This window comes from Canis lupus, chromosome 32 (genome assembly GCF_011100685.1).
Source record: "Canis lupus familiaris isolate Mischka breed German Shepherd chromosome 32, alternate assembly UU_Cfam_GSD_1.0, whole genome shotgun sequence".
NCBI classification, from domain to species: domain Eukaryota; kingdom Metazoa; phylum Chordata; class Mammalia; order Carnivora; family Canidae; genus Canis; species Canis lupus.
In genome coordinates this window covers 38,792,985-38,818,725 of record NC_049253.1, presented here as the reverse complement: position 1 = coordinate 38,818,725, position 25,741 = coordinate 38,792,985, and the positions used below count along the sequence as shown (strand labels likewise).

The following is a 25,741-nucleotide window of genomic DNA, read 5'->3' as shown; positions in this document are numbered from 1 at the left end:
ATGAGATAGAGATTTGATCCCACTCCTATCACTGAAAAATTGCCCCCGCCTTCTCTCTCGGATGCAGTTCAGCTGAGAAAACAACCATGTGCTCCTATATCCTCCCATTTAAAACCAAAGAAAGAAGGAACCACAAAGCCTATGGCTGAAATATCTTTATCTTCCTCATTTTTACTATGTAGAAGCCTGAATTCCACTCTGCCCCTCAACTCCAGCCACACAGCTAGGAGTCCTGAATTATTTATTTGAGATGAAGACAATCTGTCAGCAGAGGCCACCTGTGTTAGTAGTGATGTGATTGACAGCAGCGTCAGCACAAATCCTTGAACAGAAGGCAAAGTGGCATTGCCTTGCCGGGAAGAAGTTGAGTATTCCCCTAGAGACATCATCCTAAAATGAGTGGTGTATGTTCTTCAGACTCTTGCTGAATCTTAATGGTAGCACACAAAAGTAGTAACTCGAATGTGTGCAGTACTTTCATATTTCCCAGAATGCTTGCACAAGCTTCCTTGTATTTGAGTCTCGTGACATTCCTATCAGCTATTTTAATGTAGTGATTAGAGCCTGACCCCTGGAGCCAGACAACCTGGCTCTGGCAAGTAAAATAACCTCTATCCACCTTACTTGCCTCATTAGTAAAACCAGGATAATAATAGCACCCATCTCATCGGGCTGTGGTGAGTAGTAATTGAATAGTAGAACACTTAAATAGTGCCTGGCACAGAGAAAAAGCTTAATATTTAAACATTATTAGGTTTTAGGCAGGTATTATTATCCCCTTGCCATGAGTGAGAAAGTGGAGGCACAGAAGTTCAGATGGCTTTGCCTGATGGTGAATTTTCTGTCAGAGCCTCGACTCCTGGTTCCTGCAGTAGTAAAGAGGTGAGAAGGGCCCAGCAGAGATGCTGCAAGCAGATGGTAAGGTGGGGAGGAAGAGTGTATTTAAACTATATTTAGAGAAAGAACCCTTAGAAAAATAGCATCTCACACAGGGTGACATAACAGTTTATATCAGGTGAGAAGAGAATAAATGTGATGAGTTTGCAAATTAAGTAGCTCCTGAGACATCAGTATGTCATTAAAACAAGCCCCTCTAAAAAAGACCGGTATTTTCTCTCCCACAGTGCATTCTGCAGATAGAAGTTGATAGGGCTTTTTGTTCGTTTGTTTTGAAGAGGTCTGCCTGGCAGAGAAACAGTTGTTTGGTACAGCCAACTTTCCCTTGTTGCCTTCAGTTATATCTCATTTAGCTACATTTTTTAAAGCCAAATTTCCATAACTTAAAGGCTTAGAAAAAAAAAATCAAATGCTATCCAAATGTGCACCATTTGGGCCTGGCGTGACTGATGGGACTGCTCAGTAACTTACATATCCAGCTTGTCCATGTGTGCTCGTGTACTACATTGCAGCCCAGCAAATAGCTTTCAGAAATCACAGTGCCACGAAATGTGTACTGGTTCATGCCACAGAATCCTCCCTGCATCACTGCCAGACACTTTGATTCCATTCCTCCTTACACCATCAAGCCCCCCACTCCCCGTACACATTAGCTCCCATACAGAGAGGCTTGCGGTCCTGACCAGTATCGATGTCTCTGAAAACCAAAACAGGTGTGGTGCAGAGGATAAAGGATTAGCCTGCTGAACCTGGTCCCTGATTGCTTTTGAGCTGTGTCACATTCCTGGCTCAGGACTTGCCCCCGGAGCCACACTTGCTTGGTAGCTACCCTTTCTGTGCTACAGACTGGCATAAGCATCTGAGAGCGATGGTGAGCCGAGGCCAGCAGAGATTCAGCCCAACGCGGAGGGCAGACTTACCCTACAGGGTCTCTGCTCGTTCACAGATCCAAAATCATGCCTCTCCCTTAAAATATCAGCTGCTGAAGCCATGATTATTTTTTTTAATAATATCAATTAAATGATTAACAAAACAAGTGCTTTAAGTTCCAGAACCAATGACACAATACTAGTCTCAAAAGAAGTCATAAGAATGAAAACACACGAGGCCATTACCTTCTTTTCTCTCTAGTATTGACTTTTTCAAAAGGCTTTTCTAGAAACTACTCCAGACATGATGTTGAAATGGATCCCACAACGCTGGAATAATCAGAGGCCTTTTCGTGAGGTTGGAGTATAGCAGTGTTGCTTCATAGTCACCTGCCTCCTTGGATTTGGCATAACTGTTTTCTATGAGAAGGTACTATCCCGTGACACTTAGAGTAGTGAGCCCAGGAAATGTAGCCTGTAAGAGGAAAAACTCCTGGTCTGACTTCATACAGATGTCAGCCTCTCTCACTGTCTATCTGAAAAGCAGCAGGAATGACATTTGACTTCTCTTAACCCTGTCCAGCAGGAATGTTGGAAGATGTAACAGCAGACAGTGTTTATTTTTCCTACTGCTTTCTATCCGAGTCTCCTTGCTGTTCTCTTCATAGGAATGGATAGCACCATGCAGGTTCATCAGATCCTGCTGGGTATTTTGCTGAAGCTCCTTAGCCAGTTGTGTAGCAGGCAAATACCAGACCTGCCAGCCAGAGTTGGTGGTTTGTTGGTTTGTTTGTTTGTTTTTTAAATAAGTTTTCCAGGAGAACATAAGGAAAATCAAACAATATTCTCTCCCACTTGCATTTAGCTTTTTCCACGACTAAAATTATCCTTGCATTGACTTCATCTTAACTAAACAGCTTGAGGAAAGCCAAAGATTATAATCCATGATGAGACAGTGCAGCAGATGGGAATATTTTAGTCACTCTCTAGCCTTTGGGATTAGGCAAGTCAAGAAGATAAGTTATCACCATGAAAGCCAGAATTTGGACATTTATTTATTTTTATTTTTTTTTAAGATTTATTTATTTATGATAGACAGAGAGAGAGGCAGAGACACAGGAGGAGGGAGAAGCAGGCTCCATGCCGGGAGCCTGACGTGGGACTCGATCCCGGGACTCCAGGATCGCGCCCTGGGCCAAAGGCAGGCGCTAAACCGCTGAGCCACCCAGGGATCCCGGATTTGGACATTTCAAGGACATTATGAACCTTACTTAGACTGGAGGATTGGAGTACCTCTGGTGGTCCAGCTCCAAGATGAACATATCATGGAGAAATAAATATTTCCCCATATCATTGTGATGACTGTATTTTCTGGTAATGTTGAAGAAATAGTACAGAAAGTCCTCAGGACCCTTCAATTCTGTTAGTCAAATTTTTTTCTATTTTTCTCCTTTTCCTTCCTCTAAAAATGAAGATTTACTCTAACATTGAAAAATTGTGATCCTTTTTTCACCAAGTTTCCAATTGAAGCCACATGGTTTGGTTTTATATACATGTATAAAAAATCTTTTTTGAGGTGGTACCATTTTAGTGGTTAAAGAAATAGGTCTTAACCAAAAGAAAAAGTGATGTCCTTTCTCCATCTGGCTACCTTAGGCTAAGAGAAAAACGAAAAACTAATTTAAAAATCACAAAGTTTAATTTCTTTTGTAGCAAAGTAGTAGACATTTAACATAAATGTAGTCAAATTTGAAACCACTAAGACCTGTACTTCATTCCTTCAGTTAAATATATTAGATATTTGTGTAACTTTTATATGTATAGAAATTTGCAGTAAAGATGGTAAATTATATAGCTCAGGCAACTGGAGACTATGGAGTGCAGTGGGAAGATCACAGGGCTGACTTCTGATAAAGGTTTCAATGAATATGATGATCATACAAGGCTAGTTGCTAAAATCAGACTGACTTGACTTCAGGGCAGCCCCACTTAATGGTACATGCATCTTGGCTCATCGTCTTACCTAAGCGTTTCTTCACCTCCTATCTGTGGATAAAACAGTATCTACTGCACAATTTTGGGGACAACAAAATGAGATAATCCACGTAAAGTTTCTGACACGGTGTCTAGCACATAGTAACTGCTCTAGTTAATGGTAACTAGCATTAATATTCAGCTCCATTCTCTGACCTTGGGCAAGTCCTATAATCCCTTTGACTCTAGGCTTCTCTTTTTGTAAAACAAGAAATATTTATCCTATCTGTCTGTGATATTGTTGTGAGGATCAAAAGAGAGCATGTCTTATAAAGCCTTTTACAGTGGGTTAGCGCCGCCTTCAGCCCAGGGCGTGATCCTGGAGACCTGGGATCGAATCCCATGGCAGGCTCCCTGCATGGAGCCTGCTTCTTCCTCTGCCTATGTCTCCGCCTCTCTCTATCTCTCTGTCTCTCATGAATAAATAAATAAAATCTTAAAAAAAAAAAAAAGTGAGGTAAGCCAGTTGGGGAGGCAGAGGTATAGATAGCATGACAATGCTATGGGAAACATTACAAGGTGATGTGTAGTCAAGTGTTAGCCTCTGAGGACTGCACAGATTCAGAGAAAGGCAAGTATAGACATTCAGGAAAAGGAAAGAATATTGTGGCCTAATATTGGGGGGCAGCCCATGTAGAGTAGGGGACCTTCAACTGAGCCTTGAAAAGACAGGATGTGGCTGGGAGAAGTGAATCCTCCTTCCATTGACAATTCCGCTGGCTAACCTTTGCTGTGTGTCTCCTCTGTGGTTACAGGCCGAGCTCATTGGAAGCCTCACCCACAAGCTTGAGACTCTCCAGGAAGCGAAAGGGAGTCTGCTGATGGACATCAAGCTCAATAATGCCTTGGGGGAAGAGGTGGAGGCTTTGATCAGTGAGCTCTGCAAGCCCAATGAGTTTGACAAGTACAAGATGTTCATTGGGGACTTGGACAAGGTAGTAAACCTGCTGCTCTCCCTCTCCGGGCGCCTGGCCCGTGTGGAAAACGTCCTTAGCGGCCTTGGCGAAGATGCCAGTAATGAAGAAAGGGTAGGTAGCCTAGCGATTTAGTTCAACCTTTTTTCCTCTGAACCCACATACACAGAGAGGTACAATTAAACATGATCCCTTCTCTGGAGAAGATTAGGATCTCTTTGGGGCAGAGAGAGAGTCCAGTGTACAGGTTACCAGGAAACACAGAAGGCATCTAGCATGCCAAGAGGTAATGCTGACACTTTAGGCTCAGGGAATACTTAGGAAAGTAAAACTATAGGTGCCAGAGTTTCTCTTTCCTTTCTATCCCAGGAAAAAGAAGAGACAAAGCATGCTGGGGGTTGACATTAGAAAAAGAGAGAGGGACAAACAACTGTTGGCACTGAGGAGAGGACACAGGAACATGGGATGGGCTCAAGCTTCAGGGAATCTGCCAGTGCTGGCTGCCGGCGCTTGGTGAGGATGCACCCAGGTGTCTCCACTGAGCCCTCTACTGGAAGGAAGAAGACGGTAGCAACAGTGGTGGCAACTGGAGAGCATCCTCCATCTTTGCCCAGTATCTGAGGGCTCACTGGGTCCTCACAACAGGCCGCCGGTGATAGAGCCAAGATATGAGGAGTCCTGATGCAGATTCCAAGTTTTATTCACTAGGTTAAACTTCACTCCATAGCTACAGAGCATTCTTTACCTACTCATCTTTACAGCAAATATTTATTGGGTGTCTAATGTACGCTAGTAGGCTCATGGGATACAGCTGTGAACAAAGAAGACACATGCCTGGCCCCAGGGAAGTTAGCAAGAGAAGCCAGACAATAAATAGAGCTGTAACTATTTACATATCTGTTTATTCTAGAAGGTGATAAGCACTCCAGCCATCAAGAGGCTTCTTTGCTTTCTGGCTCCTTATCCTATCTGCAGCTCTCGTTCAGTGCTATCAAGGATTTCCCAATTATTTCTCCTATATATTACATTAAAGGGAAGATGTCTTCTTTCAACTAGAAAAAGTCTAGATGGTCTTAGAAATGGGCCTGGGCATCCAGGAACTTTCTGTAGATGTACTCTCCTTCCTGCGAATGCTCTCCTCATGAGATGTGCTGAGCCTTAGCTTCCTCATCGAGAAATCACCTAGTAGTGCCTGCCTCAAAGGTATCATCCTTTCTCCTTCCTTCCACTCAGCAAACAAGCACCTGCCAAATCTGGTGCTGTGCATGCTAGGGATGAACACCAGCCTAAAACATAGGCCCCACCCTCAAAGAGCTCACCATGTAATAAGGAAAACCAGTATGGAAGCAGCGAATACATCCAGTATGCCATGGCACAGTGATAAACTCAGCCCCAAAACGCTTCTCAGATGATGGGGGGAGCCCAGGAAAGACTTTGCACAAGTGACATTTGAACAGGGTATAGAAGAACTTAATTCTATGTGGACTAAGAGGAGAGGGCTTCACCATTTAGAGGGAATCTCATAGACAAAGTCAGGAAAGACCATGGCATGTTTAAGAACATATATATATATATACAGGATTGGCAGGTCTAAAACACAGAGTGATGTGGTTTTTAAAAATCGTGAATTGCAAGAAATGTTAGAGAAGTGTGTAGTCAGGAAATGGACAGGAAATAGAAGGCTCAGTCAAAATGGGTAAGGAGAGAAAATTCAGTGAAGGTGTGGGAAGGAGTAAGGAAGGCCAAGAAAGGGTAATGAAGCTTCCCAGTTCCTCCAAGGTTAGCATCACTTGGAGGAGGAAGGGAGTCCTCATCAGAACCATAACTGTGCCTGTCCTATAGCACTGAGGCCTTGGTAGGTGAACGTAGCCGCACCACTGCCTGTAAGGAAGGAGTCAAGGAGAGATGCCCCAGGTTCTTTCTCCTCCCTCCCTCCAGTCTCCTGCCCATGACTCCCATTGGCCACACCCAGGTGATGCAGGCTGCACAGTTCACCTTCCTTAAACACAGAGCAGGGCTGAGAAAAGTGAATCTGGAGGGGCAAGCAGTATCCAGCCCAGAAAACAGTCATAAAGACCTTGTGGGTCATACTTTATAGACTTTAGCCAGAAGCTCAGGAAGAGCCATAAACTAATTTCATGACCTAATCAGCATGGGAAGGAGTGGGACTTAAGCTAAGAATCTAGCAAGAAGGTGTTAGGCTGCTCATTTAAAATGGCAGCTGGGGATCCCTGGGTGGTGCAGTGGTTTAGCGCCTGCCTTTGGCCCAGGGCGCGGTCCTGGAGACCCGGGATCGAATTCCACGTCGGGCTCCCGGTGCATGGAGCCTGCTTCTCCCTCTGCCTGTGTCTCTGCCTCTCTCTCTCTCTCTCTCTCTCTCTGTGACTATCATAAATAAATAAAAATTTTAAAAAATGCTTAAAAAAATGGCAGCTGTCATGGAGATAGAGAATAGGGAGTGAGAGAATGAGCTTAAATTAGCAAGGCGTGCTAGATGAAGGGAAGGGGAGAGCAGAAGCTAACTTCAGGTTTCCTGTTTGGCCACTGGCATGGATGCCACAGGTACGTGAGAGAAGGAACACTACACCAGTTTTAGTTAGGGGAAGAGGAGTTGTTCCAGAACTAAATTCAGCTCAACATTTAAACGTACACATATACACTCTTGAATGTGGATATGTGCTTGCTCACATGCAAGATACATCCATATTAGTTTTGATAATGATTAGTCATCATTAAGAAACTGAAAGTATAAACAGAAAAGAAGAAAGGACGAATAAGTAGTTCAACAAATGCCAAATGTAGCATAAAGATCACTAGGGTGGTGTCGGGGGAGTATAATTATATATATATATATATAATTAGGGCTCTAATTCGCAAGGCATATATAAGGTTTCAACTCAGTCTCTAATTTTTGTTTTTAATCTGAAGAAAATATGATAAATGCTCCTGTTAAGAATTGGCGCAGTTAACATGGGTACACAGGCAGTATACTATTCGCCATATATTTTTATTTAAATTCAATTTGCTGACATTTAGTATAATACCCAGCGCTCATCAATTCTCTATACATTTCCAATGTATAAAATATTTCATTAAAGAGGAAGAGGTTTTTTGTTTTGTTATAAAGATTGTATTTATTTATTCATGAGAGACAGAGAGAGAGAGAGGCAGAGACACAGGCAGAGGGAGAAGCAGGCTCCATGCAGGGAGCCCGATGTGGGACTTGATGCCGGGACCCCAGGATCACACCCTGGGCTGAAGGCAAACGCTCAACTGCTGAGCCACTCAGGCATTCCGAGGAAGAGGTTTTAACTTTTAACTTCTCTACAGTAATTTGAAAGGTATCTTCGTTCAGATTCAGTCCCTCCCTAAAGGTTTAAGTTTTTATTCAGATTCCAGTTTGTTAACATACAATGTAATGCTAGTTTCAGGTGTACAAGCTAGTGATTCAGCACTTCCATACATCACACATGCTCATCACGACAAGTGTAGTCCTTAGTCCCCATCGTCCATATCACCTATCCCCCCAACCATCAGTTTGTTCTTATAGTTCAGAGTCTGTTTTTTGGTTTGCCTCTTTCTCTTTTTTCTCCTTGTGCTTGTTTCTTAAATTCCACATATGAGTAAAATCATATGGTATTTGGCTTTCTCTGACTTAATTCACGTAGCATAATATTCTCCATCCGTGTCATTGCAAATGGCAAGATTTCCTTCTTTTTTATGGATAAGTAATATTCCATGGTGTGTGTGTGTGTGTGTGTGTGTGTGTGTGTGTGTAGATGAATGGATACAGATGTAGTGTGTGTGTATATATATGTATGTATACACACACACACACACATATATATATACACACACACACACACCACATCTTTATATATTCATCTATTGATGGACACGGGCTGCTTCCATAATTTGGCTATTGTAGATAATGCTACTATAAATGTTGGGGTGCATGTGTCCCTAAGGGTTGTTTTTTGTTGTCTGTTTTTTGAAAAAGAGAGTGCATGGGGGGGGGTCGGGGGGGAGAGAGAGAGAGAATCTCGAGCAGGCTTCGTGCACCAGCGTGGAGCCCTACACAGAGCTCAATCTCATGATCCTGAGGTTACGACCTGAGCCAAAATCAAGAGTTGGATGCTTAACTGATTGAGCCATCCAAGTACCCTAAGGGTTTGTTGTGTTTTTTTTTTTTTAAGATTTTTTTTTTGGGGGGGGGGGCGGGAAATCCCTGGGAGGCTCAGTGGTTTGGCGCCTGCCTTTGGCCCAGGGCGTGACCCCGGGGTCCCGGGATCGAGTCCCACATCGGGCTCCCTACATGGAGCCTGCTTCTCCCTCTGCCTGTGTCTCTGCCTCTCTCCCCCGCCCCCTCTCTCTGTGTCTTTCATGAATAGATAAATAAAATATTTTTTGAAAAGTTTTTTTTTTTTTTTTTTTTTTTAAGCAGTCTCTACACCCTGCAGAACAGGGCTCTAATTCGCAACCCTGAGAGCAAGAGTTGCGTGCTCCACTGACTGAGCCAGCCAGGTGTGTTTTTCTCATTAGGGAAAGGAAGCCATGAAAATAGAGATATTTGTAAGATAAACCTATAACTTTGTACTTTTTTCCCTGTATTATATAAGATCTGACAGGCTAGTTCAAGGGAATTAAGGCAAAGACATGTCTGTCAGCCTTTCATAAGCCTACATATCCAATTTGTATTGAAATAAAATTAAAGACATACCTTGATTGATTTTCACTTTAATATTTCTCAATCACTTTGGCCTTAAAAGTCTAAATGATTAAATATAAAATGAAAAAAAAAATTAATGACATTCATTATAAGTCAACATGTTGCATAAAAAACCATGTTAAAGGGGTGCCTGGGTGGCTCGGTGGGTTAAGCATCTGCCTTCAGCTCAGGTCATGATCCCGGGATCCTGGAACCGAGCCCCGCATCGGGCTCCCTGCTTAGCAGAGAGCCTGCTTCTCCCTTTCCCTCTGCTGTTCCCCCTGCTTGTTGTGCTTTCTTGCTCTGTCAAATAAATCTTTTTTGTTTTTTAGAGCCATGTCAAAGATCATTTTAAAGTAAATTAGTCCTAAAGATAAACATGCTACCTTACCATTGGGTTTGTATAAGAAATGCTCAGAATATGCAATTGCCCATTGTTAAATAGAATTTCTCTCATGTTAGATTCAGAGGCCTGAAAAACACTGAAAACAGATTTCTTTAGATATGGGAAATAGGACATTCCCATTGTTATCTGTGGATCAGGGCAGAGGTTCTCAAACTTCAGCTGCAGAAGAATTACCTAGAAGGTTTACTAAACCACAGTTTTCTGGGCCCCAAGCTTTGGATTCAGTAGGTGGAACAAGGCCTAAAAATTTGCATTTCTAACATGTTCCCGGGAAATGCTTCTGCCCCTGGTCCACACTTTGAGAACTGCTATAAATGTAAATACTTGTAAAAAAAAAAATGTAAATACTTGTAAATACTCAAGGTAACTTAAAGATGGGCCATTTTTTACCCCCTTGGGTTTTTTTTTATCATGGTAAACTACACATAACCTAAAATTTGCCATCTTAGCCATTTTAAAGTGTTCAGTAGTGTTAAGTATATTCATATTGTTGTGCAGCTGATCTCTGTAACTTTTTCTTTTTGCAAAACTGAAACTTTATACCCATTAAACAACTCCATTAGCCCCTTCCCCCCAGCTCCTGTCAACCACCATTCTACTTTGTATCTGTATGCTTTTGTCTACTCATACAGGCACATGTAACTTCTAGGACTTCATGTAAATGGAATCAATTGTCCTTTTTTAAATCTAGAAGCCTAAAGTCAAGTTTTTACTCCAACCAATTTATTATAATCTCTCTTAAAGCTGCTGTATGACGAGTTAGAGAACTATATATACATGAACAGAAGGGTAAAAAACTGATTTTCAAAGAAGTCGGTCTCCTTACTCTAATGTGACAATTGAAACAGAAACTTGGAGATTTCACCGTCTTGTAAAAGGTGTCTTTGCAGACAGTTTCCTTCCTCCCTCTTGCCCTTTGCTGATCTGTTTGTTTTGCCCTAGCAGAGCTCTCTAAATGAGAAGAAGAAGGTCCTGGCTGGACAGCACGAGGATGCCCGGGAGCTCAAGGAGAACCTAGACCGAAGGGAACGTGTGGTGTTAGACATCCTGGCCAATTACCTTTCAGAGGAACAACTCCAGGACTACCAGCATTTTGTGAAAATGAAGTCAACACTCCTCATTGAGCAGCGAAAGCTGGACGACAAGATCAAGCTAGGGCAGGAACAAGTCAAGTGTCTGCTGGAGAGTCTCCCCTCAGATTTCATTCCCAAGGCAGGGGCTTTGGCTCTGCCCCCAGACCTTGAGAGTGAGATGGCTCCTGCTGGGAGGTGTACTTTAAGTGGTGTTTTCCCAACATTAACCTCTCCACTTTAACCTCTTCTAAAAGACCCAACCAAAAGATCACCCTTTCTCTTTCAACATTATTTAATCTGAAAGCTATTTCAGTACAAACCACCATTTAAACTCTATGGGCTATTGGGGTTTTTCTGGAGAAAAGGAAAAAAATTCTACCCGGGAAAGAGCCAGTTTTTTTCCTTCTCACCCTACATGGTTGATCTGAGAGCTTGAATGCTGCTGGAAACTTAACCCCTTTCTAGTCTCACTTTCTAGTAGAAGGAAAATTAATGAAACTGTGAGGACTGATTGGAAGGCGTCTGATTGATTGTTTAGTTTTTAACAAGCTGAGGCAACATAGATGAGTGTGTGTCACCCTCAGGAATGTATCCACAGTGGCCTTCCTTGCTTGTGGGCAGTGTGTCCTGACGACAGATACAAATACTAATAAAGGGTCTGCAACATAAAGCCTTAAACACACACACACACACACACACACACACACACACACACACAGAAGAAAACTGTAAAACCTTGAACATTGTTGTTATTTATATTTTTTTAAAATGAAAAAATCATTGTTTGTGTGCTAACCACTTGATTCTGTTTTGTGGTGGATGTAGACAATTGTGTTTGAGCTTTGTTATTTTGTGAAAACCTTAATGAAATGAAGAATTCCAAAGATAGTCACACTGAGCGTGGAGACGTTTTTTCTTAAACCCTTGGCTTGTCTGTCATATTTTTACAAACATGAGCAGACCTTCTACACTTGTGTTAAAACTGATAATGGGGAATCTCCAGTTTCCACTGCTGCCAGTCCTCACCACTTTACTTCTGCAACCAACAGGAATGCTACATCTTCCCCAGGAAGAAGGTCTAGCGCAACCTGGCTAGCCCATCATTTCCTAGCGCTTCATGGCATTAGCACTGTGGTGAGGAGATAGAGCTAAATTTTACTAAGAAGAACAACAGCTCTCCAATCTTTATACCAGAGAAGTCAGAAAACAGACCGATTCAAAACTGAATTCATGCTGCCCTTCTACATGGGGTTTGGGCTAACTGTAGCCTTTTGTCAGAGATAAACTTTTAAAAAAGTTTTCCTAAATTGCTAAGCCTGTCAACCACCATTAAAAACAGCCTTCTTAATAGCTGAAGACTAATTTTGCACTATCAGTCTCAAGTTTGCACAGTGCATCTGAAGACTAAGATTTTGCTTCACAATAATGACTTTTTGGAAGGTACTCTAGAACCCAAGTTGTGAGTCTATTTAAACAGACCAGGAGGTGGAAGGAGGTCAGGGACCAGGCTATGCTGATGGATGCCAAAGATGGCAACAACCTAATACTTAGAGCAGGTGGTGCATCCTAGGCTTTGGTTTAGATTTTTGTTGTTTTCACATGTGCTTGACCCATGGCTGGTGGCCACCTCTGCTAATTTGTACTGCGAGTAATATAGAGAAGTAGGGAATAAAACTTGTATGAGAGACCACATGCCCTTTTCTCCCCTAGTATATTTTAATTACTTAATGGACTGTATCTTCTGGTTAAGAACTTCAAAACTAGTTTTGGTCCCCGATACACATGTCTTTTGATGAGCTTAGAAGCAACAGGCCATCTAGATGTTTCTTGTGAGCAATCAACCAAAGCTGTTGCTTTCCTTTTTGGAGGTTTTATGCTGACTCCCATCGGTATGGAAAGACAGCACCTCTGTTTCCCGGGAATGTTGCCAAAAGCTTCTCTCTTACATCCAGAGGTCCCACTTTCCAGGGACTCAGTGGAACCAGTGGCAACACTAAGCAGCCACACCATGTAGTCATTTTGAGGTAGAGAGAAACAATGCATCTGACATTTCCTCAGTCTTAGACCAACACAGGAGCCCCAGCTCACCTCCAGGTGGTAATTAACTGTGTCTTGCTAATACTGGGTGGTTCCTTGCAGCAGAACAAGTGGGAGCCAGCCAGTAAATGTCTTCAGCTGCTCTCAGTGAAATTCCTCAGGGGGATTCTGAAGCTGCCCACATTCCCAACATTCTCCAAAATGATTCTTCAGAAGAATTTGGACGCACTTTCCAAGTCTTCAATCACTTTTCTAATTTATACACATCAAAGTAAGTGACCCTCAGAGTAGCAGATACTGCTGCTTGCCATGACACAAGCGCCTGAAAGAACAGGACATGCCTAGGACATCATCAAGACTTCAAAGCTGTTTGTTCGCAGTCAATAATTGTTCCTGTGATGCAATCATTTCCAAAATGCCATGTGTCATCAGAAGTGGTAGGCGTGGGATGGCCTTGCAATAGTCCAAATTTTGGGACCTTCTAAGAAAGGACGAGGTCCTGCAACAAAATTGGAAAGCCTCCTACTTACTGGGCCACTTGAAAAGTTCTGGGCATGTTGCTACATGCTGGTTGATTCCAGGCTTTCTCCTACTGTTTGGTTTCTTGTGGTGGCTGCCTAACCCCAAAGAATGCCAGAAGGTTCCATAGTGCAAGTGTCTGAGTTTTTCCAAGAGACACTGTTGAAACCAAACATTTTTTCCTCTGTCCAGAGGAACATTTTAGGTTTTGTTTTGCCCAACTGGTTTTCGTACTTGAAGATTAGCAAGCATGTAACCCGTAAGATTATCACAAGTTATCTTTTGGAGTGAGGAGTGAGGGCCTGTGAGGCATACAAAAGAGAAACCAGCCTGGTACACCCCAGTTTTTCTTTTATTCATGTTAATACCTGATCTTCAATCACTTCTACGTGTAAAAGTTAAAACACAGTTGTTCCTAGTATGAGTGCTATCTTAAGTTTATATTTTAAGTGTCTTTTACAAGATACTGTTCCCCCCCCGCCCCGGGGTACTAGGAAAATGTAGGTTTTTTATTCTTATATGGTTCCAAATATTTTTTGTCTTTATATTTTCCACATTATTGGCTTTATTCTATTTGGTTGGAATTTTTTTTTTTTTCCTTTAGAAGAGCAGGAATCTTATTCACCTTATTACTGGCAAGAAAAAGGAAGAACTTCAGCCTGGAAGAATTTCTCCATTTCCAGCAAAGTGTAAAATGATCAGACAAATACGAAGGGGCTGTCCTACACAGAAATAGTATATTAGGGACAAAGTTTTCATTGTTGCCTTAACTCTGGGATGAAGCATGGGATAAAATGATAAAGACCATTTTAAAATCAGAAAGGAACACATGAACAGTTTTCATACTCTTATTTCTAAATAAAATTTCATTTTTCTTGTGGAAGCTCATTCAGACACTTAATCATGGTCTCTTAAAAAATATATGCATCAGAGCCACAAGAGTGCTTGTTAAAAATGCTCGTTACTGGGGTGCCTGAATGGCTCAGTCAGTTAACCATCTGACTCATGATTTCAGGTCATGATCTCATGGGTCATGAAATAAAGCTCCCCACTCAGCTAGGAGTCTGCTTGGGATTCCCTCTCTCTCTTTGCCCCTTCTCCCACTTGTGTGTGCACATGCACTCTCTTTCTCCCTCAAATAAGTAAATCTTTTAAGAGAAATGTCCAGGGATGCCTGGGTGGCTCAGCGGTTAGGCATCTGCCTTTAGCTCAGGGCGTGATCCTGGAATCCCGGGATCGAGTCCCACATCAGGCTCTCTACATGGAGCCTGCTTCTCCCTCTGCCTGTGTCTCTGCCTCTCTCTGTGTCTCTCATGAATAAATAAATAAAATCTTAAAAAAAAAAAAAAAAAAGAAATGTCCATTACTGAGACACCACCAAGGAGGCTGGAATCTGCATCTATATAAGTTCCCTGGGTTATCCTGGTACACTTCACCATTTGAGAGCCACTGATACCAATCATTTGTACAGCTTTTACTATCATCACAGAAAGACTACCATGAATTTATGTAATAATCCCAGTATTCAAAGCCCTGTCATGCTGACTCATTAACTAAATCATTATGAGTTAATATGGTCCCCACTATTTTTGTATAATCCCCACAGTTATAATATAGGTTATTTTTTTCCCCTGCTCACTGACACCTAGATCTGCTTAAAATTGAACAAGCTAAGTACATATTCAGGCTCAGTTGCACTACTTTTCCTCAAAAGGAGTCAACCTATCGCACGTCATTAATTTGAAGTCCAGCCATGATATTTGCACTAACCTAAAATCGCAGCTGACCTTTTCAGTGGGGGCCTAATTCAGATTTCTGTTGCCCCATCCCAAGTCTTGGGCTACATGGGAGAGTAAGAATTTCTCTTGGTGTGGATTTGACAGTCTAGCTCATGACACAAAAATGTCAGATTTCCAAACCCTGAAGTCAAAATTATGTAAGAAAAAGGCTGTAAATGAAAAAACTGGCTCACTTATTGCTACTTCATTCTATAATTCCTCTCTGCTAGTCTGTCAGTGGAAAAGCACCTCTTTCTTGCTAAAATATCAATATTGCCACTCCTTGACACAGGGGATTGGACAGGGTAAGTTTAATATAAAGAACTATTAAAGTCCAATGAGTGCCCATAGGATATAAAGAAAGTTGATACCCTGAGCTAAGGGAGAGTGCCCAAGGAAAGACAAAGTCAGAAAGGGGCCCTTGGCCTCCCCAAGGCTGGGATTCAGACCTTGGAGAACTCAGCCCACCCATGACAAAAGAATTTGTTGGTTTACCCAGGCCAGAGCTGCTCTGCAATCTTTGGGCAAGCAGGAGGCAGCCCTCCAGAGTGCAAGCTGGTGCAGCCAGTCAGCAACCAATGGCAAGGATGTGCACAGGTAGTGGGGGTCCTGCAGGGGGGTTAGCCACTCGGTGGAAACCCTCTAAGTTGCAGGGGATCTGCCTGGGGGAGCAGATGTTGGCAGAATGCCTTCGGGCCCTAAGGCAAGCATGAGTCCTTCGGGGTGCAGGTTTCTAGTCCACAGGGCTGGGAGATGTTTCTCACCTGCTAAGGCTGTGAGATCAAGACAATCTGTGGTTGGGGCAGAACTCCATCCAATGTCCCACACCACTCATAAACCAGTCAGCAGCCAAAACAGCAAGCCTGTCTTTTCCTTCCCTCCTGCCCCTCCAGCGCCCTCTACTGAGAAAGCCTAGCATCATGCTCATAAAGGAGATTAAAGCCATGTGTCCACTATTGCAGAACACATACTGAAGGATGAACATGGAGCTAAGAAGCAGTAAACTGGTAACTGGAACAGATTTTGTCTTCTAGATTATTGCGCTAGCATTACCTTCTGACTTCATAAAGAATTTTGTAGTTGTTGATTCTTTAAGAACTACTTCTCTAACAAAGAAACAAATAGTGCCTAACAGATGACTTAACACTTCTTGAAGGAGAGAGGTCAGAAGGAAAGCAATTTCTTAAATGTGTTTCATATGCCCATATTCCTTAAAGTACCTACAGCAATATATTTAGACTGAGGCCTACCTAGGAGCATGTATAACTTTTGTTCTGTTGCTCTTTGCCTTGCTCCACCTCTGTGTACCTCTCCATCTCCTGGTGTGTCTCCACATGCATGCCTTTCTGTCACTCTGTGTGCTTTTCTCTGTCTCACCCTCTACAGCTGTCATCTTTATGCTCACTCATTCCCAAAGTGATTCCAATTATATTCTTTCTTTTTCTTTTTCGTGACTTACCAAGTATAAAGTGGGACTGACTAAAGAACTAGAATCAAAGACCCATGAATAAAGTTAAGAATATGCATTTTTTTCAATTTGGGGAAAACAAGAATTTCACCTAATTCAACCTAAAAAATATCTAAAGGTATATTCTACCAAATACCTGGATGAATATTTTGCAATATGTTTAAATATGTATAGGAATGAATGAGAGCTATTTACCTTCTCTAATTAGAACAACACAGGAATTGGCTGTGTTATGTGGTAATAGCAACCGAGCTGATAAGAAGGAACCCAGCAAAGAGGGATCTTGGGCATTTGAATGAGAATTTAAAACACCAATCTTTTCTCCTGACTATTAGAAGAAAAAAATAGAATGTAGATCCAATGGTATGCAATGGTTTGGAAAGAGATTTATTAAAAAGAAGGAAGATAGTCTGATGTCCCTACCAGGACTAGGATTCTGTGTCAGTAGACATGCAAAAAATGAACTGCAGCTTAGGATATAAACAGACATTTCAAGAGTTTACTCCAAAGGTTTAATAATGAGTTTAATAATAAACTCCGTTTAATAATGTATCACTGGATATATTTTGATGTTATTATTTATTTATTTATTAAATATTTATTTATTTATTTATTCACGAGATTCAGAGAGAGAGGCAAAGACATCAGCAGAGGGAGAAGCAGGCTCCATGCAGGAAGCCCGATACGGGACTCGATCCTGGGATTCCGGGATCATGCCCTGAGCCAAAGGCAGACGCTCAACCATTGAGCCACTAAGGCATTCCTGATGTTATTATTTAAAACACCAAAGGGATGTCTGGGTGGCTCATCAGTTAAGTTTCTGCCTTTGGCTCAGGGCGTGATCCTGGAGTCCCAGGATTGAGTCCCACATTGGGCTCCCTATATGGGGCTTGCTTCTCCCTCTGCCTGTGTCTCTGCCTCTCTGTATATATCTCTCTTGAATAAATAAATAAAATATTTTTTAAAAATTAAAAAAAAACACCAAATAAACTTTCTCCCAATCAAGTAATAATTGTTTTAATCTAAGTTTAAAACCCTAAGCAGACATATATTGTTACATTGAGAATGTAAACCCTTTTATTCCTCCAGTATTTTTTCCTTTTTTAAAAAATGTATTCCCCAGGGATACCTGGGTAGCTCAGTCAGTTAAGCGTCTGCCTTTGGCTCAGGTCATGATCCCAGGGTTCTGGGATTGAGCCCTGTGTCAGGCTCCCTGTTTTGCAAGGAGCCTGTTTCTCCCTCTCCTTCCCACTCATGCTGTCTCTCATTATCTCGGTCTCTCTCAAATAAATAAAAAATTTTTAAAAATTTTAAAAATGCATTCCCTGACCTTTTCTATAAATCTTACTGAAGGCTTATTTTTGAACAATAAATTTTGAAGATCTATAACACGGTTTAAGAACAAATTTTAGGGGCTTCTTGCAAAGGTCAGTTAAAACCTAAGGAATGATGTGCTTAGAAATATGAATTAAGGAAATCATGTCAAGATGTAGTTAAATAATGTGCCTCTACAGGTAAATAAAAGAATAGAATCTTTGAAAGGCACAGCAGGAAATGTGCACATTCATCATCACTCTGGATATTTAAGTTTGCACAGTGGCATGGCTAATTGTGAAGGTATATGATATGCCTGCTAACAAAAGTAAAACCACAGCTCTTCAGATCAAATTAATCAGAAGTCAGTGGGAGGTAGCTAACAAAAAGGCTTCTGTCCATAATGCATAAATACAAACTGCATGCCACATGAATATAAATCAGCAATTTAAAAACCCTAATTTTTAAAGCTTGGCAAAAGAATTAGACATTTCACAAAGGAAGATATTTAGCTGGTCAAGAAGCATACAAAAAGTGTTGGACATCTTTAAATTATCAGGGAAATACAAATTTAAACCACAATGGATTCCACTACCACTCACTAGAATGACTGAAATCAAGTGTTCATGGATATGTGGAGCAAATAAAGTTCTTATGCATTGCTGGTGAGCATGTAACACATTGGAGAAAACTGGTAGGTTTTTACAAAATTAAACATATATATATCCTATGGTGTAGCAATTCTACTTTTAGGTAGTTACAGAAGTGAAAAGATCTCCATAAAAAGGCTTGTGTAAGAATGTTCATAGCAGCTTGAGTCACAATAGTGAAAAAACTGAAAACAACTCAAATCTCCATCAGCAAGTTAATAAATTATCATTAACTGTACATTAAGATAGTAAAATATAATCCATCAATAAAAAACAACTATTGATATATGTAACACATCAATAAAAATCATTAAACAAAAGAAGTTACAAAAGTGCATACTGTATGCACTTATATCAAGTTCTAGAACAGGCAAAACTAATCTGTAATGATAGAAATGAGAAAGTGGTTGCCTGGGAATGGAGGGAAGCTACCTGATTAAGGTCAAATGAAAGAGAACTTTCTAGAATGGTGGAAATAATCTGTACCTTCCTTTCAAAAGAGTTCTTAATGGGTTCACACAGACTCACTGTACCTATTCTCCCAGGACACAGTGCAGAGGCGGGAGGCTGAAAAACTGAATCTTTCTATGAAAAAGACCTATTTGCAAATCTTAGAAGCTGTGGCCTGAGGATCAGGCTTCTAATGTAACACATATGTAGGGCCTCTCCAAAGGATGGGGAGGTCAGCAGATGCCACCTTTGTTCTCTCTTTCTGCCTCACCCCAGGCTGAAAAGAGCTTGTGCATGCATCTAGAATCCCAGATTTTATGGCTGCCACCCAGAGTACACATACTTTGACAGACTGGCTCTGGTGGTCACAATCGCTTGTGTTCATAGGTTCAACAGGATGGGAGAAAACAAGAAATAGTTCTTGTGCATACAGAAACACTATCTCCTAGTCATCCCACAGAAGAGGTATGTTTGCATACTTTAAAAGCTGCGGCCTGAGGGTCCAGCTTCCAATCAGCTCACATCTAGGTGATGATTGAGATCCTCCGCATTGGGACATTGACAGGTCTTAGCATACTCTCAACTACCAGGGGCCACAAAGAGTGAAGAAAGCTGACTGGACAACAACGTAGGTTTGAAAGACAACCAAGAGCTAGGGTAGGGTTTAATGATGAGTTTTATCTTCTATACAAGGCCACTCTTTGAAGACTAGGAGAAGTGGCTGTTTTATCTAATGCACAGAAACCAACACAGAGAGTTAAGGAAATGAAGAAACAGAGGAATATGTGCCAAATGAAAGACTAAGATAAAACTCCAGAAAAAACACCTTAATGAAGTGGAGATAAGTGATTTACCTAATAAAGAATCAAAATAACAATCATAAAGATGTTCACTGAGGTCAAGAGAACAATGCACACACAAAGTAAGAATTTCAAAAAAGAGAAAAATATAAGAAAATGCCAACAAAAATCAGAGCTGAAAAATACAATAACTGAAGTGAAAATTCAAAAGAGGGATTCAACAGAAGACAAGATGAAGTAGAAGCAAGGGTAAGTGAACTTGAAGACATGGTAGTAGAATTTATCCAAAGTTGCAGAAAGGAAAAAAAGAAAAGGAACATAATTTAAGGCGCTTATGGGACAACACCAAGTGGACCAATATTTCCATTGTGTGGTTCCCAGAAGAAGGAGAGGGAGAAAGGGGCAGAAAGATTTTTGAATGAAATCTTTTTGAAAACTTTCCTAAATGGAGAAGAAAATAGACATCTAGATGAAGGAATATGAGACTTCAAATAAGAGGAATCCCAAGAAACCCACCCTGAGACATGTTAAAATTAAATTGTCAAAAGTTAAACACAGAAAAAGAATCTTAAAAGCAGCAAAAGGAAAATGACTTATTGTGTTCAAGGGAACCCCCATAAGACTGTCAGATTTTTCAGGAGAAACTTTGCAAGCCAGAAAAGACTGACTTGATATATTCAACATGCTGAAAGAAGGAAAAAACACCCTGCCAACCAATAATACTTTACCGAGTGAAGTTGTCCTTCAGAACTGAAGAAGAGATAAAGAGTTTTCCAGATAAGAAAATTGAAAAGAGTTTAATAGACCAAGCCTACAAGAAATGCAAAAGGAACTTCTTTAAGCTGAAGTGAAAGGTCCTTAGTTAGTAATAGGAAAACATATGAAAATGTAAATCTTACTGGAAACAGTAGGAATATAGTCAAATTCAGAGCAATACAATGTTGTAACAGAGGTGAGTGAGTTGCATAAATCTAGTGCGAAGGTTAAAAGACAAAAGTAGTAAAAATAACTATACAATAACTTGTTAAATGATACACAATATAAAAAGATATACAATTTGACATCAAAAGCATTGCATGTGTAGGTGGAGTAAAATGTAGACCTTTAGAATGCATCTGAACTTAAGCTGTTATCAGCTTAAAATAGACTATTATAACTCTAAGAAGTTTTATAGAAGCCTCATGGTAACCACAAAACAAAAATTTATAGTAGATACACAAAAGAAAGAGAAAGGAATTTAAACATACCACTAAAGAAAAGTATCAAATCACAAAGGAAGAAAGCAAGAGAAGAATAAAGGAATGGAATTACAAGACAGTAAACAATTAGCAATATGACAATAAGAAGTCTATACCTGTCAATAGTTACTTTAAATGTAAATGGACTAAATTATCCAATCAAAAGACACAGAGTAGATGAATGGATTTAAAAAACAAGACCCAAGTATATGCTGCCTACTCACTTCAGCTTTAAAGATGCACAGACTGAAAGTGAATAGAAAAAAGATGCTCTATACAAATGGAAACCAAAAAGAAAGCTGGGAATAGTCATACTCATATCAGACAAAATAGACTGTAAAACAAAGACTACAATAAGAGACAAAGAAGGTCGTTATATAATGATAAACCAGTCAATCCAACAAACACATAACATTTATAAATATTTATGTACCCAATATAGGAATACCTAAATATATAAAGCAAATATTAACAGATCTAAAAGGATAAATAGCAGTACAATAATAGTAAGGGACTTCAATACCCTACTTTTATCAATGGATAAATCATCGGGACAGAAAATCAATAAAGAAACACATGCTTTAAATGACACATTAGATCAGATGGACTTGACATATATAGAATATCTCATTCAAAAGCAACAGAATAGATTCTCCTCATGAGCACATGACTATTCTCCAGGACAGATCATATGTTAGACCACAAAACAGGTCTTAATAAATTTGAGAATACTTAAATCATATCAAGTGTCATTTCTAGCCGTGAGAGTCTGAAACTAGAAATCACTTACAAGAAGGAAATTCAAAAACATGTGCAGACTAAACAAAACGTTACCAAACAACTAATGGGTCACAGAAGAAATCGAAAGAGAAACTTAAAAATATCTTGAGACAAATGAAAATGGAACTACAAAATGCCAAAACTTCAAGGATGCAGCAAAAGCAGTGCTAAGAAGGAAATGCATACTAAACACCTATATTAAGAAACAAGAAAGAGCTCAAACAACCTAACTTTACAATGCAAACTGGTACAACCACCATGGAAAACATTGTGGAGATTTCTCAAAAAATTAGAAATAGAACTACCATATAATCCAGTAATTGCACTACTATTTGCACAAAGAATATGAAAACACTAACACAAAAGAATATATACCCCCTCTATGATTATTGCAGAATTATTTACAAGAACCAAATTATGGAAGCAGCCTAGGTGTTCATCAATGGATGAAAGGATAAAGAATGTGGTATATATGTACACACAATGGAATACTGTTCAGCCATAAAAAGAGTGAAATCTTGTCACTTGCAACAACATGGATAGATCTAGAGTGTATAATGCTAAGTGAAACAAGCCAGAGAAAGACAAATACCATATGATTTCACTCATATGAGGGAATTAAGAAACAAAACAAATGAACAAAGGGGGGAAAAAAGAGACAAACCAAAAAAAAAAAACCAGATTCTTAATATAGAGAATAAACAGATGGCTACCAGAGGGGAGGTGGGTAAATTAGATGAGGGATACTAAGAGTACACTTACCATGATGAGCACTGAGTAATATATGGAATTGGTGAATCACTATATTGTACACCTGAAACTAATATCACAATGTATGTTAACTACACTAGAATTAAAATAAAAATTAAAAGAAAGAAGCCAGTATTTTTTTCAATAACATTTTCAACAGTATTCAAGTCAGCAAAAGAATCAGAAGTCTATGCATAAAATAGGTGGAAACTTCTGCATAATTTTACATTGTTAATGCCAGACGTCTCCAGTAGTGAGAAACAGCTGTGATACTCATTGCACTCTAGACAGTTAAAAAAAATGTACTTAAAGTATTCCTACTTTTATTTAATTTTTCATCTATTATTCTATTTGGATGCCTACCTACCAAGACACTTAAGGGTAAGTGTTTAGAGCACAAATATCATGTAACTTAAAAATTATCTGACCGTTTTTATTTGATGTGATAGTGTGTTTGGCTGCTTCTCCGAGAGAACACCAAACGGTGGATGACGCCCGGGTACTGGGAGGGCCCGGGGGGGCCCCGGAATGGGAGGCCGCGGAGGCTTCGGCAGCAGCATCCGAGGCCGCGGGCGTGGCCGTGGTCGGGGCCGGGCGGGGGCCGCGGAGCTCCGGAGGACAAGGAGTGGATCCCCGTCACCGGGCTGGGCCGCCTGGTCAAGGACATGAAGATCAGGCCCTGGAGGAGAGCTGTCTGTTTTCTCTGCCCATCAAGGAATCTGGGATCACTGACTTCTTGGGGGCATCATCCCCCACGGAGGAGGTCTTGAAAATCATGCCCGTGCAAAAGCAGACCGTGCCGGCCCGTGGACCAGGTTCAAGGCATTTGTTGCCATCGGAGATGACAACGGACACGTGGGTCTGGGCGTCAAGTGCTCCAAGGAGGCAGCCACTGCCTTCCGTGGGGCCGTCATCCTGGCCAAGCTTTCCATCGTCCCCGTGCCACGAGGCTACTGGGGGAACGAGATCCGCAAGCCCCACACTGTCCCAGGCAAGGTGACTGGTCGCTGTGGTTCTGTGCTGGTGCGTCTCATCCCTGCCCCCAGAGGCACTGGCTTTGTCTCAGCCCCTGTGCCCAAGAAGCTACTGATGATGGCTGGTATTGATGACTGCTACACTTCGGCCAGGGGCCACACTGCCACCTGGGGAACTTTGCCAAGGCTACTTTTGATGCGATCTCCAAGACCCACAGCTATCTCACCCCTGATCTCTGGAAAGAGACTGTGTTCACCAAGTCTCCCTATCAGGAATTCACTGACCATCTTGTAAAGACCCACACCAGAGTCTCCGTGCAGAGGACCCAGGCTCCAGCTGTGGCTACCACATAGTTTTATACAAGAAAAATAAAAGTGAATCAAAGCTTGTTAAAAAAAAAAAAACATATTCTATTCCTTCTTATTACTGAGTAAATTAAGACTACAGTATGGGTTTGTGGCAGATGTCAAGTGATTCTCCTACTTACTACCTCCCTACAGTTTGCTGGCAATTTGGGTGTCAATTTCTCACCACAAGAAGAGAATAAATCCTGATTAGTTACTATCATTAATGATCATCCTTTTCTCATTGCTAGCAATTGGCTTAGAGGGGTCATAGGACTCAATTCTAGACAGATAAACAAAGGAGGTACTTGACAGGTGTTTTTTTCTGGAAAAGAATCCTCAAAAATTCAGGAAATCATGCAGGATGAAATGCAGTCTTCTCTTCTCTTGAACATCCTCTCTGGATGGGATGCCCACTTACGTCTTTCAAAATTGAATTATAACTTAAGCACAGGTACGCAATAGGGCTGCTCTCTGCATTAGAGCCTCAGCAGGTGGCAGATACATGCTTCCAGAAGCAAAGCATAATTGATGGCATCCAAACCTATGCCTGCCTTCTGATACCAGCAGGGCTGCCCCCATCAGGTGAGGGAAGAATCCATGGTGTCATCCAACACCATGAAGAAAGCTTGGAGCAGTTCCACACACCAGCCCACAGTCAGGGTCAACCAGAAGCTATTAGCATTCTGCTTCCTTGTCTCCACCAGCTCCTGAAATGCTATAGTTCTGTCAAACTCTGCTGTTACTTGACTCCAATAGCATTGTACTCCAAGACCTCCTTGAGCCAGGCAATGGCATCTCCTGTCTCTGGGTGGCCCATGCCACCCTCGGTCAACATCCTGACAATCTAGGAGAAGTGCTGGATGAAATCCTAATTTTCTTGAGCTTTTCCTACAGAGATTCTATCAGACTGTGATTGGACAGACTCTAGACCTCATCAGAGCCCACCAGGGCAATGTGGATTTTGGCAGATTCACTGAAAAGAAGTACAAATCTATTGTCAAGTACAAGACAGCTTTCTACTCATTCTACCTTCCTGTAGCTGCTGCCATATATATGGCAGGAATTGATGAAGAGAAAGAACATGCCATTGCTGAGATGATCCTGCCAGAGATGAGAGAGTTCTTTCAGATTCAGGAAAATTATCTTGATCTCTTTAGGGACCCCAGTGTGACAGGTAAGATTGGCACTGATGTCCAGGACAACAAATGCAGCTGGCTGGTGGTTCAGTGTCTGTAGTGAGCCTCTCCAGAACAGTGCCAGATCCTTCTGGAGAATTATGGGCAAAGGGAGGCTAAGAAAGGGTCCAGGGTAAAGTTACTATACAAGGAGCTGAACCTTCCAGCTGTGTTCATGCAGTATGAAGAGGGCAGCTACAGCCACCTCATGAGCCTCATGGAGCAGTATGCCATGCCCCTGCCCCAACAATCTTCCTGGGGCTAGCACACAAGATCCACAAGAGGAAAAAGTAACCTAGGGCCTGTGAGGGTGGGGAGGGGAGGTTCTCAATAAATTGTCCAATCCTCAAAAGAAAGAAAAAAAAAAAGAACCTGGTACCTGAAAGATGTTACTGAGCCATTAAACTAACCACCCTTATAGTTATTCCACCTTTTGTAAAAGACTAAATTTATTTTTAAGCCAGTTGACTTAGGGTGCTCTGTTAGTAACAACTGAAGATACAAAATTCCGCTTTTGTAGGAGTTACATAATTCAGACATGGACTTTAAGTAAATTATT

The 25,741-nt window shown here is 41.2% G+C and overlaps 1 protein-coding gene and 2 pseudogenes across 3 annotated transcripts in view; all 3 read left to right on the top strand.

Annotated features, from left to right (window-relative positions):
- SHROOM3 (shroom family member 3) overlaps positions 1–11,793 on the top strand; it is a 120,401-nt gene extending 108,608 nt beyond the window's left edge. For 2 of the 3 annotated variants that reach the window (XM_038582385.1, XM_038582386.1), the window contains exons 9-10: positions 4,556–4,828; positions 10,774–11,142. In XM_038582385.1, the coding sequence (XP_038438313.1) occupies positions 4,556–4,828; positions 10,774–11,142 (642 nt within the window). Of the gene's footprint in view, positions 1–4,555; positions 4,829–10,773 lie in introns of all 3 variants that reach the window. The other variant, XM_038582384.1, reaches the window with a different exon arrangement.
- Positions 11,794–13,066: 1,273 nt separating this feature from the next.
- On the top strand, positions 13,067–24,064 carry LOC100686557 (annotated as a pseudogene).
- A 540-nt stretch (positions 24,065–24,604) lies between these two features.
- On the top strand, positions 24,605–25,476 carry LOC608043 (annotated as a pseudogene).
- The last annotated feature ends 265 nt before the right edge of the window (positions 25,477–25,741 follow it).